This window comes from Loxodonta africana, chromosome 3 (genome assembly GCF_030014295.1).
Source record: "Loxodonta africana isolate mLoxAfr1 chromosome 3, mLoxAfr1.hap2, whole genome shotgun sequence".
NCBI lineage: Eukaryota > Metazoa > Chordata > Mammalia > Proboscidea > Elephantidae > Loxodonta > Loxodonta africana.
This window is the reverse complement of record NC_087344.1, coordinates 208,099,697-208,112,923: the sequence shown is the minus strand read 5'-3', so window position 1 is coordinate 208,112,923 and position 13,227 is coordinate 208,099,697. Positions and strand designations below refer to the sequence as shown.

The 13,227-nt window shown below is 39.3% G+C and overlaps 1 protein-coding gene across 11 annotated transcripts in view; it reads left to right on the top strand.

The window, feature by feature from the left end:
- The window catches only part of PRRC2C (proline rich coiled-coil 2C), a 90,023-nt gene that overhangs the window by 61,456 nt on the left and 15,340 nt on the right, over positions 1-13,227 (top strand). For all 11 annotated transcript variants that reach the window (XM_010594952.3, XM_010594954.3, XM_003414875.4 and 8 more), the window contains exons 19-24: positions 1,053-1,896; positions 2,293-2,378; positions 5,289-5,477; positions 5,619-5,870; positions 7,292-7,384; positions 10,387-10,488. In XM_010594952.3, coding sequence (XP_010593254.2) covers positions 1,053-1,896; positions 2,293-2,378; positions 5,289-5,477; positions 5,619-5,870; positions 7,292-7,384; positions 10,387-10,488 — 1,566 coding nt within the window. The remainder of the gene's footprint in view (positions 1-1,052; positions 1,897-2,292; positions 2,379-5,288; positions 5,478-5,618; positions 5,871-7,291; positions 7,385-10,386; positions 10,489-13,227) is intronic.

Genomic DNA, 13,227 nt, shown 5'->3' with positions numbered 1-13,227 from the left:
CAGTATGAATCAAGATAAATCATTCCATTTAAAACAACCCAAATAAACCCACTTTGCTTAATGCTGACAGGAGATAAAAATAAATAGAACACATGGATCATGGTTTTAAAGAGCCCTATTAGATAGAGCCGTGGTGGCACAGGGGTTAAGAGCTCGGCTGCTAACCAAAAGGTTGGCAGTCTGAATCCACCAGCCGCTTCTTGGAAACCCTGTGGGGAAGCTCTGCTCTGTCTGACAAGGTTGCTATGAGTCAGAACCAACTCATCTCATCAGCCGATTTTGGGGGAATTAGATGAGAAGGCTTGAAGACAAGAAATTTTTTTAGGATTCTATTATAGAAGGCAATGTGTATTGAATTTAATATATATTGAGACTAGATCTTTTCAGAAGTCATTTATTTTTTTATTTTAGGTAGGTAATACAGTAGTGCCTATTTTTATACCCTGTAAAAAAAAAAATTTTTTTTTTTTTTATATGAAAACGCTGGTGGCGTAGTGGTTAAGTACTGTGGCTGCTAACCAAAAGGTTGGCAGTTCACACCCACCAGGCACTCCTTGGAAACTCCATGGGGCAGTTCTGCCCTGTCCTATAGGGTCACTATGAGTCGGGATCGACTCGATGGCAGTGGGTTTGGTTTTTTGGTTTATTCCCTGTATAGCATATGCCACAGCAACACTCCTGGAATTAATGTTTCTATGGCTGACCTGAATTGAATGAAGACTGTTAACTAGCTTTTTGTCAGAGCAAGTTAGGTTTTGCTGCCTGATGAATTTATCACAAACTTTTTTAGTATTCTGGATTTCAGAATTATGGAGAAAAGATTGTGAATTCATGTATCAAAAATGTATATTTATCTTTTTTCCTTACATCATCTTGGCTTCTCATAACTTAAAATCTCCTTAACAGCCTTGACATTTTCAGACTGTGGAGTACGCATTTTGAAAAGTAAAGGAGCCAAATTAGCAGTAGGTAGTTCTCTGAAAAATTGCATTTATGAACTGTTGCTTTCAGCTGCATTATTGACAGAAATAATTCCTTCCAAATTTTTTCAGGTCTGGAACAAAAAGAATGCAAATGAAAAAGGAAGAAGTCAGACCTCTAAGCTTCCTCCAAGATTTGCCAAAAAACAGACTGCAGGGACCCAGCAAGCACAGTCTCCAGCCTCAGGTCCAGCCATGGCCTCAGCTCCAGCTCCGGCTCTAGCCTCAGCTGCAGTTCCAGCTTCAGCCTCAGCCCCAGTCCCAGCCCCCACCTCAGTTCCAATGCCAGTATCAGCCTTAACCCCTGTTCCACCACCAGCCTCAGCTTCACCCTCAGTTTCACTTCCAGCCTCAGCGCCGGCTCCAGCCTGCACCTCAGCCACAGCCACAGCCTCTTCCTCAGCTCCAGTCCCAGCCCCAACCCCCATCCTTGCCTCAGTCTCAGCCCCAGCCCCAGCCTCAGTCCCCATTCTTGCCTCAACAGTCGCCTCAGTCCCCATCCTTGCCTCAGCCCTAGGAGCAGCTTCAACTCCAGCTGCAGCCCCAACAGCATCATCCCCAGCTGCCTCCACAGCCTCAGCTCCAGCTGCCCCAGCCTCAGCTCCAGCTGCCCCAGTCCCACTTGCCCCAGCCTCAGCTTCAGCCCCAGCCCCCTCTGCCCCTGGCCCATCTGCCCCAGCCCAGACTCAGGTACAGACTCACAAAACAATCCAGAATTCACTCCAGCCTACAACACAGACTTCAAAACAGCCACCACCTTTAATTAGGCTGCCTTCAGCTCAAACCCCTAATGGCACAGATTACGTAACCACGGGAAAACCAATCCAGAACTCGCAGTGCCATGGCACTCTGACAGCTGAACTGTGGGACAACAAGGTGGCCCCAGCTGCAGTGCTGAGTGACATCTCTAAGAAGCGTAAGTTTACAACAGAGAAGTGAGCGGTGGGGGACAGCGTGGGACACTGGGTTTGGGGCTTTTTTCAATTTTTATGTATATACTCAGTTTTTTCTAACCGCCTCATTTTTTGTTAATAGGAAGCAGTAATGATTTCTTAGCTTCCTATCGAAAAACCTTTGTTTCTAGAATAAGCATGTTATACTTTTAACAACCATGTTGTATTTTCATGGACACAATTTTTGTTTATAAAAAATTGATACGTGAAGTTTAGTGGGTTTGTATGTTATCTCTTTAAATGTGACATGAGAAGTCATTGTTTCAATGTCTGGCTATCATTAAGAGAAAAGATTGAACAGATTAGGGATTATTGGCCTCAGAATTTGAATGATCACGTTTTCTGTGGCTTCTTTTCAGTGGGCCCCATTAGCCCACCACAGCCGTCTTCAGTCAGTGCGTGGAATAAGCCCTTAACATCCTTTGGATCAGCTGCTTCGGCAGAGGTAGGAACAGATTTAAAAAGGGTTTGGTGGGGTTGGTGTGGCAGACTTTTCCTTACAACAATGTTTCAGACTTCGGCATCCATCAGAGTCTTCTGGAGGGCTTATTAAAACAGATTGCTGGGCCCCGAGCCCAGAGTTTCTGATTCATTAGTTTGAGGTTGAAGCCTGAGTACATTTCGAATAAGTTCCCAGGTAATGCTCATAAAATTTTTTTTTTAATGCAATTACTATTGTTTTGATTTTTCTACAATGTTTTACCTTGAATAGTTAGTGTAAGTACTTAGAAGCAGAGTTCACAGAACCTGGGGGTGGTTCAATATAATTTCTCAAACACAGACAGTATTGGTAAATAACTATTAAGGTCATTGATTCCCCATTCATTTATTCAGTTAACATTCATATAACACTAATGACATACCAGGCAGTGTTCTAACCTGTGGACTGGCAAAACTTGTGGCTCCCACTGTAGTAACTAACAGTTAATAACATGCAGGATGTTAGATGGTGATCAGTGCTAAGGAGAAAAGCGAGTCAGTGGAAGTGCCTAAGGAATTTCCCAAGGAGTATGGAGATGTTTTAGAATAGAGTTGCCAGAAAAGCCTGCTGAGCTGGTACAGGTAAAGACTTGAAGGAGATAAGAGAGCATGCTGTTCAGAGGCTTGAGGGAAAGTGAATTCCAGGGTCAGAGAATAGCCAGTACAAAGGAGCACCGCTGATGAGTTTGAGGAAGATCGGGGGGCCCATGTGACGAGTGAAGTAAGAGATGGGAAGAGAGTATTTAAAGTTGGAGAAGAAATAGCAGACCCTCTAAGGCCTTTGAAAGAGATAAGAAGACATTGGAGGGCTTTGAGCAAAGGAGTGGCAGGATCTGACTTTGTTAAAAAGATTGTTCTGGCTGATGTGTCAAGAAAAGTTGGTGTGGGGGGCGATGGGGGACAAGAGTAAAAGTTAGGATGCTATTATAATCCAGGTCAGAAGATGGTACCTTAAACCAGGAAGTGGCAGTAGAGATGCTGAGAAATGGTTGGTTTCTGGGTATTTGAAGGTCAAGCTAACAAGATTTACTGATGCATTAAATATGGAATGTGGGGAAAAATGAAATACAGAGGGTGAAAAAATGAAAGAAGTTAAAGTTAGCTCCAAACACCAACCCCTACTCCAGCTTTCTGACTTTGTAAGTCTGGAGTAGACATCATCTGTTTTGATGTTAAAAGTTCTACATAGGACTCCTTGTACAACTAGAATTGGGAGTCACTGGATTCAATATTTAAGACCCTCAGTTTCAGCATTTTTCTTCAGCCTGTTGGTATTGGATTTTTGATTAATCAGAGAGCTTTTCTTATGCAGAAAGTTTAAGATTTTTCATGTGATATGAAGGAGAGAACAGTGGAAAGTTTGTTTCAGTTCCTTGTTTTTTGATGGGTACACTGAATTTAATAATTTTATTCTTAAAATGTTTGGTGGTCTAGTTCTATTGATTGACATTAAAGTACATGAATAATAATTTCTTAGCACTCTTAGCTGCTAGATTTTTCTTGCTGTACTACTCCAAGTTTATAATACTAAAGGAATACTTAACTTTCAGCTTCAGTCAGTGACCAGCAAGATGTTGGAGGGTTATCTCATTTTTCTCTCATACTTTCCTCTTTTTTTAATTCATCCTTTTTATGCTCTTTATGTTTTCTGGGTAGAAGGTGGTTTTTTGTGGATGTTCATTATACATGATTTTGGAGTTTTTTTCTCCTTGTGAAATTTTAAGGTAGCAAAGTTGACATTTTACTTTTAATTCATTTTACAAGATGGAAAGAAATCCCTAATGAGACTTCTTCTCTACTAAAGTTGAGTTCTTAATTATTTTCTTATTATTTGGTTTAATGCTATGAGTGTGGAAACCCTGGTGGCATAGTGGTTAAGTGCTACAGCTGCTAACCAAGAGATCGGCAGCTTGAATCCACCAGGCACTCCTTGGAAACTCTACGGGGCAGTTCTACTCTGTCCTATAGGGTCGCTATGAGTCAGAATAGACTCGACGGCAGTGGGTTTGGTTTGGTTTTGGGTAGGATTTCAACATTGACTAAAGCGTGTGGAGATTTTTATTCTAAGTTACATCTAAAATGTTTGCCTATATTTTGAAAGTAAATATCCAAATATTAAAAATAAATCTGAATGACACGCCCTATCATATTGTTGACATTGTTGCAGTGCTAGATATGACATTAGCCTTAGACAGTAATTGCTAACTTCATGCTAACTTTAGAGATGCCAAAAATGATCTTTAAGTAATGATTCAACTGTATGACCAAATACCAAAGCCTGAAGGTGAACTTGGTGTGTTTTTCGTGAGAAAACTGCACTAGGTTATTATAAACATCCTTTGGCTTACAAAGTGCTATGTGGTTTGGCGTCTGCTTGTCCATCTTGTACCACCACTCCCATCACCTGCTGTCTCCCACCTCGCTGGCCTTTGTAGTTCTCCATCTTTACAAACTTCTGAGAATTAAATGGTATTAGTATTGCTGTATCTCTTCTCCCCCTCCCCCATTCATTCATTATTCTGTTTGTTTGTTCATTTGTTTGTTTATTGCTGGTTATATCTTTGTGTGTTTGTTGCTTTTACTTTTGTTTTAAATGCCGACAACTTGAGAGTATGGTCTGCACTCATAAGAGCCAGGACATTTAAAACTTAAGTCTTGGCTGGTCTTAATTTTATCAGTTGTTTTCTAATACAGGTCAGGAGTGGTTATGGGGAAGCTATAAAACAATCTGTAATTAATCCCAGTTGAGGTTGTAGGTGTGTAGGTCACTTCAATCCTACTTCTGTTGTACTGTTTAAAATATGTAGTGTTACATAAATTAGTCAAATTTGAGCTCTATTTTGTTTTGACAAGTTTTTAAATGTTCTTTTACTAGGGAACAAAGAATGGTCAAGAAAGTGGAGTTGAAATAGGAATTGACACAATTCAGTTTGGTGCCCCAGCTTCAAACGGGAATGAAAACGAAGTTGTTCCTGTGCTTTCCGATAAACCTAATGACAAAATACCTGAACCCAAAGAACAACGGCAGAAGCAGCCACGGGCAGGACCTATCAAAGCCCAGAAGGTAAATACAATTCGTGTTCCAGATATACTTTTAGGAAAGCCACCAGCACTTACAGAGAGCAAATACCTGTTTAAAATTCAGTTTAGCTTTTAATAAATATCTTTGATCATGGTGCATCCTTGTCATAAACGTTGAATTTAGCTTCCAGATTTGAGTCCAGTGGAAAGCAAGGAACATAAACCTGGTCCCATTGGAAAGGAGCGTTCATTAAAAAATAGAAAAGTAAAAGATGGTCAGCAGGTGGAGCCAGAAGGACAAGAGAAGCCAAGCCCTGCCACAGGCAGAAGTACAGATCCTGTCACAACAAAGGAAACCAAAACCGTCTCGGAAATGTCTGCTGAAATAGGAACAATGATTTCGGTGTCTTCTGCAGAATTTGGCACTAACGCAAAGGTACACAGCATGCAGTAATTACTAGTTCAGTTGATGCAGACTGTGTCGAAGATAAGGGACAAAAGCAGCAACGGTATACTTTTTTGCTTGAGGCATATAATACTATAGACTATGTGGGTTATTAGGAAACCCTGGTGGCGTAGTGGTTAAGTGCTATGGCTGCTAACCAAAGGGTCGGCAGTTCAAGTCCACCAGGCGCTCCTTGGAAACTATGGGACAGTTCTACTCTGTCCTGTAGAGTCGCTATGAGTCAGAATCGACTCAACAGCACTGAGTGTTTTTTTTGTTTTGTTTTGTTTTGTTTTTAATGTGGGTTATTAATTCTACAGAGAAGATTTTATGGTGTGCCTAAATCATCTAAAGATTCTTGACGGTGAATTTTTTAATGTGGAAATTTATTCTTGAATCTGGGCTTTTTAAGTAGCTTGAAGTGAGAAACATCTACACAAGATTGGAATGCTTTTCATTTTCAATTTGGAGGCTTTGAAGGAGTTGCTCTATGTTACTTAAAATAAGTTTTGTTAATAGAGGGATGGTAGAGCCTTATCTTGCTAACTGGTGAGATTCTAAAGTAAGGAAATAAGACAAAAGTCAAAAGTTGTGATTTTTCACTACATTCGATGTACAGTCTTTCCTTATTTCCAGTATAGCTAGTTTTCTTCTAGAGTTGGAACAAAGCACTTTTTCACTGGCTGAGCACCAGAGGAAGTAGTTGTCTTGCATATGGGGGCCATGCTGAATGAAAAAATGCTTCCTTAAAAACACTCCTTAAGGCAAGATACCCTTAGTAACTTACAGGAACTAACACTTGTGGGAACAGCAAATTTATCTGTCATTTCATGTTCACTCTAGGACATAATATTCATTGAGAAGAAAGTTAGATGAAATCTTTCATATTATATGAATATTTTTCTTTTTCTTATTGTCATTCGATTGAATTCATGTAAGTAAAAAGCTTATGTGATCTAACTGTAACATATTTAAAAAAGACATTCATGAAAATAAACATACCCTAAAACCTAAGTAATTGTGACAACTTGAGTTCCTGACATTTGTTTATCTACATTGAAGAGAAATAAAAATCAATAATAGAAAGTAAGCTATGGATTTAGTATATGGAAAATGCAGAAAAATTTATTTGTAATTCTCAGAAATAAATAATTGGTACTGTTGACAACTTCTTAGTACTATGCAATGCATTTTAAAAATGTACAGGACCCCAGCAACAGTTGAAATGTTACCCTTTTCAGTGGTAGGTCCATGTTTTATAGCCTACTGTTGACTGATAAATGAACCTTGAGTGAGCTGAGGTCTGTTCTCGCTCCTTTCTTCCAAAATAACTTTACAACTGTTTGGTGCTCGTTAGAAAATGACTCAGTAATTCAATTTAAAACATATTTTTTTCTATTACTACTCCACAGGAGTCAGTCACAGACTATACTACACCTTCTTCTTCCCTGCCTAACACTGTGGCTACTAATAACACAAAGATGGAAGATACTTTGGTTAATAACGTAAGTAATCAATCTGCTATGTGGCAGGTTCAGATAGGAACTTAGCTGTTATCTGTCATCTTGGGTTGTACTCACTGTGTGACCAATATTTGACTCTTAAGCAGGGAAAGAGTTGGTAGTAAATTTGTTTTTAGGAACATTGTATTATAGTTAACAAAGATAGTCAAAGTTGATTTTGTTTGAAAGTCGTTGGCTGTCTATTCAAAATCAAGATTTGTGGTACTTAGGCTTAGTTTCCTAAGTACTAATCCTGTTAACCTGGTTCTGGTAAGAATTTTTGTTGTAGTTCTCATGTTCTACAAGTTCGGCATTTTGTTTGGTTGTGATTTTATTTTAATGAAACCTTTACCTAAGGCGGTGAAACCTCACTGACTTAAAACTAAAGGATAATTAGTGTTTTCAAAGGCTTAGGTATTTTCTTTTGAATATTTTTTGAAAATGTACTGGACTTCAACAATAACAATATCCCTGTTGTGAAGATTGAGCTAGAATGTACATGTAAGTACTTTGAAAACTCTTAAATACCGTATTAGAAGGTAATAGTAGGTTATGTTATAAATGGGGCCATGGTTTCCCAGAGCAACCCTGTTATACTGCATGGTTGTATTAAAAGTCAATACAGTTCGTTTCCTCCAGTCCACCGACTGGCAGATGAAAAAGCCTGCCATGGTCACACTGTGTAACTTAGAAGAGCGTTTCAGAAATTACTAGCATGGTCCGTGTTTTGGAGAGCAGATATGGAGGAAATTCAGGCAGTTGCTCTTTTCAAATATAGCCTCTACAGTAAGCAAAGGTTCTCAGAGTCACCTGTCTGTCCTCCTTTTCAAAAATACCGTCTGCAAATAAATACTGAAAGCTCTGTCACAAAGAGCTTTAGCTGTGTCATCTTGATTGTAAAAATCTTGATTTTTTTTTTTTATCTTTTTGTAGTTTTTTTCTAAGCGTTTTATTCTTCCCTCTAGCATCAAGTATATAGAATTGTAGGGAGTTAAGAAGCATTAGAGTCACTCAGTCCAACTTTATAGTCCAGCCAGAGAGCTCTTAATACTTAGCTATGGAAAAGAAAAAGGAGCAAGCCACAGACTTTTTCTTAGTGATCACAGACCTCCCTGAGAGCAGACTGATATAACTCCTGCAGCTTTGGCACGTTATAAACTTCATGTGCCATACCTGTGCGTCCCTACCCCCTTTTTGATGATGGTTTAAATTATTTTTAACTAATTATTATTTTAACTAAATAATGGAAAACTTGGGAAGGGAGAAAAGACTTCCTGTCAGCGCTTGTGTCACCATCCAGATTATCAAATACTGAATCAGTAAAGTCTTAACAGATAAAGTTTAAATTGTGGTATGTTTTCTCCATTTGAAAAATATATAGACTGTATCTAAGGTGTAACTTTCTTTTTCAAGAGAGTATGTGATGCTTTCTGCCAAACTACTGTCTAAAAATTTATGAAATGGGAATGAGGAAGAAAAGATCATTATTGCCAGAACCCTTAGAAGTTATGGAAAATAACCAGATGAACATTTCCAAGGTTTCTCTGTGATCTGTACGGCTGATTAACATGGGGACTTGTACACTGATGTCTATTTTGCACACTGATGTCTATTTAGGGGAAGAGACCGGGTCATGTATAGGCGAATAGTCGATATTTAATTGTTAGCAGTGGATGCAAGATACATTTGAAAACAGAAAGATCAGTTTGGGTCCAGGAGCATTAAATAATGGTCTTCAGTCTGGAGTGATTTCACGGTGTTGCTTGCTTGTGCCAAGTGTGGTGGTGATTCTGAATTTAGTTACTATAGTGTTAAAAACAGATGTGTTTGGACCTTTTGAAATGTTCTTTTTTCTTTCATTAGTCTGTTTAGAGGTTCCGTTTTATACAAAGAAGCTCTATCCTTTTTTAATTATACTTAAAAGATGCTTATTCCCCTTATTGAGGCTTAATACACCTTTGTAGGATCTTAACTGTTATTTACTGGTTAACGTTACGAATGTTTTGTATCTTGAAGGTCTTGAAGACTTGAATGCAGGTGGGGTTTTTGATGACTGTAGCTCAGATTCATGCAAGAATTTCCATTAGATAGTCCACAGTATCACAGAGCTTCTTTAGACAGTCCGGTATCACAAATGATTACCTTAAAAAAACTGAGTTAACAATCAGAGTAGTATGTAACAAAATCTCTAGATCCAGAGACTTAGAGAAAAAAAAAGAGATGCATAGTAAGTTGTCAGTATCAAATTTCTAATAGTATTTATCATTTTATTACTGTAGCAAAGCCATTTTGTTCAGTATATCAAGGTGGGGAATATTTCGTACTTCCCTCACCCCTGAAATTAGTACATTTGTTCTTGAATTTACTTAGAAGAAAGTTGACTATATCGCAGAGAGATTTTCTTAAATTTTTCGCTGTGTTATGTTAAATGTCTCTGATAGAACCTGTGGGTCCCATAAACGGTGGTAATTGTATTCCTTAGAGCTTTGCTACACATGGACCAGTAGCATCAGCATTACCTGGGAGCTTGTTAGAATCTTAGGCCTCACCCCAAACCTACTGAATCAGAATCTGCATTTTAACAGCATTCCCAGGTTATTCCTATACACATTAAAAATATGAGAGGTATTGCCTTCAGGGGAGCCCTGGCGGCGCAGTGGTGAAGAGCTCAGCTGCTCACCAAAAAGTCGGCAGTTCAAATCCACCAGCCACTCCTTGGAAACCCTATGGGGCAGTTCTACTCTGTCCTAAAGAGCTGCTGTGAGTATACCTTATATTTGCGGCAGACTGTCAATTCATGCATAGAAAGGCAGATGGTAATTCCCTTAGAATTATGCAAGATGTCCATAATTATCAATTACCGTAAACACAAGGTAATTCTAAGCACTTAGATATTCCTTTTGGCTGATGAAAAAACAACACCCGGAGAGTACTTGAGCGTGAACTTTATTAACGAGGCTCGTGTAGCAGACTTAGATTGTGATCTGTGTCGCCTGCCTTTTCAGGTGCCCCTGCCTAGCGCCCTCTCCCTCCCTAAGAGGGAGACCATGCAGCAGAGCTCCAGCCTCTCTTCAGTTCCTCCCACTACTTTCAGCCTCACCTTCAAGGTACGTAGGACCTCATCTCTAAGGGGCCTTGATTATTGCATGCGAGGGGACATAAATTAATATTCTTTGGGAATTTTTACTAGTATTCTGTGATAAGCAACAATACTAAGTTGAGGAAATGGAGTGATGTCAAATGTATACCTTGAAATTGTATTGGTCTCAAACACCACTCAGCAGTGACTTGATGTCCTGGTATTTACCATGGCGAGGCGTCTGGTTAATGTGCGCGTGCTGTATAGGCTACATAAGCAGATCGTGATGTGATTTTTGTTTGCGGGGGTGGGGGGGTACTTACCACCTAGGGCTAGTTAATAAGAAAAGTGAAGACATGGAATTAAGTGGGGATTTTTTAAGTAGATGTATTTATCTCAGTGGTGCTCTTTGTTGGGTTTATAGTACGAGCAGTTACGTCATCTGTTACAGCAGGCTTCCCAATGCGGCCCTGGTTGACATGAACCTTGTTGATGGTCTCCATGGGGGTGGGAGTTGGGAAGGTGCTTGAGACTAGGAAATCTTATCAAAGAACAGGTCTGCTTTGTGCACTTCCTGGCCTTAGCTAGGCATCACCCTTCAGTGCCAGTTCCCATTCAGCCTCTGTTGTTGTTTTCGCTTGAATGCCTATCCCAGTCGGGTTTCTTATGTCTTGTAATACACAGAGATGGCTTCTGTCGTTATCCTGTTAAAGGGAATAATCTAATTTCACATAAGCAAGTATGTTGTTTTTTTTTCTTTAAGCCAATTGCTTATTCTTCATTAAACCTATAGAGCTTTGCCTTTCCTTCCCATTTTCACATTCTAAGAAGAAATAATATGTATTTAGAATTAAAATAAATTTACATTACATTGCTTAAAACTTAACCTAGTTTCCTCATTTTTACTTCTTCTGGCATCTCTATTTGGGTAATAGATGAAGTGTGGTGAAGTTATGGTATATGGACGTTATTAACAGTATATTTTGCCAAGGAAAGTACAGTTAAATAGCTGTACTTTTTAGTTTCCTTCAGTTTCCAAAAACAAACTTTAAATTTCCTTGCTACTTAAGAAATGAAGTTAAGCCAAATGCGTGTGACCTATCTATTATGGAAGGTTGATTAATATCATGTGTTTTTAGCACACACACACAAAACTGGTATGAAAGATACTGTAGTCTGTCAGATCACTCTAAATCATGAAAATCTTAGATGACGTTATGTGCCGAAGACTTGATTCCAACTCGCAGCGAGCCCATGTGACATAGTAGAACTGTCCCTAGGATTCTCTAGGCTATAATCTTTATGGCAGCAGATCGCCGGGTCTTTCTCCCCCAGAACTGCTGGGGGAGTTGAAACAGCCGACACTTTGGATTAGCAGGTGAGTACTTAACCATTGTGCCACACCACCAAAGTGCCTTCAAAAATCTCAAACAGTACAGGCAAATTGAATTGTGGCTAACTTCCTAAATTTACTTCTCCCCCCTCCCCCCCCCAAAATCTTTTATTTTAAAATAAATCACATTGGAAATCAGCAAGGTGAGAGAAGAGGCTCAAGCAAACAAAGTGGTCTATCTTTTGAATTTACAGTTGTGACTTAGTCATAAGAAAAGGTTAGATTAAATGCAGTGTCGCTGAGTCAGAATTGACAACAATGGGTTTGATGTTTTAAAATGAGATACAGGTTGGAATATGTGGAAGTTTCTCAAATTCTTACAATTAAAATAAAGTTTTAGACATTGTACTACAAGGATCCAAAAAATCCACTTCTAAAAGATCTTTCCAATGTTACTGATAAAAAGTATTCTCATGTAAGTGATCACAACTGAATTTGACAGATTCCCTTGGGTTTTCTTCTCAGTCCAGTGTTTTGACTGGTGGAACTGATAAAATGAAGATTTACGGTCTGTCCCTTCCTGTCAGGTAGCCTTAGGACAGGAGAGGGTCTGTATCTGCACCTTCCAGTTCACAACCCACTAGACACACTTGAAATGTGGCTAGTCCAGTTTGAGGTGTGCAATAAGTGTAAGGAGCCCTGGTTGCTCAGTGGTTGAGGCACTCAGCTGCTAACCAGAAGTCCGGCGGTTCAAAGCCACCAGCGGCTCCTCAGGAGGAAGATGTGGCAGTCTGCTTCCGTAGAGATCGACAGCCTCGAAAACCCTCTGGGGTCGCTATGAGTCGGAACCGACTCAATGACAGTGGATTTTTTGTTTTGTTTTGTTTATAAGTGTAAAATACACATTGAACTCAAAATTTTAATACTAAATAATATATAAACTATTTCGGTTTTATATTGATTAATGTTTAAATTATAATATTTTGGATATATTGGTTTGAAAAAAATGCTACCAAAATCTCTATTTTTAGTGTTTTTTAACATGGCTGCTAGAAAATTTAAAATTATACATGTGGCTTGCACAATTGTCTGTTGAATGGTGCTATTCTATGGAATTAAAACCTGTTTGTGCCTTTTAAGAAACTAGGAGACTAGAGCTAAAACCAGAGGGCACAAATGGTTACCAAAACCCAAACCCAGTGCCATCAAGTCGATTCCGACTCATAGCAACCCAACAGGACAGAGTAGAACTGTCCCATGGAGTTTCCAAGGAGTGCTTGGCAGATTCGAACTGCCGACCCTTTGGTTAGCAGCTGTAGCACTTAACTACTGTGCCGCCAGGGTTTCCACAGCTGGTTACAGCTAGTACAATTACCAGAAATGCTTGATGGGGTCTGGGTGTGAAACAGGAAGTGCTTCCACTTCAACCAAACC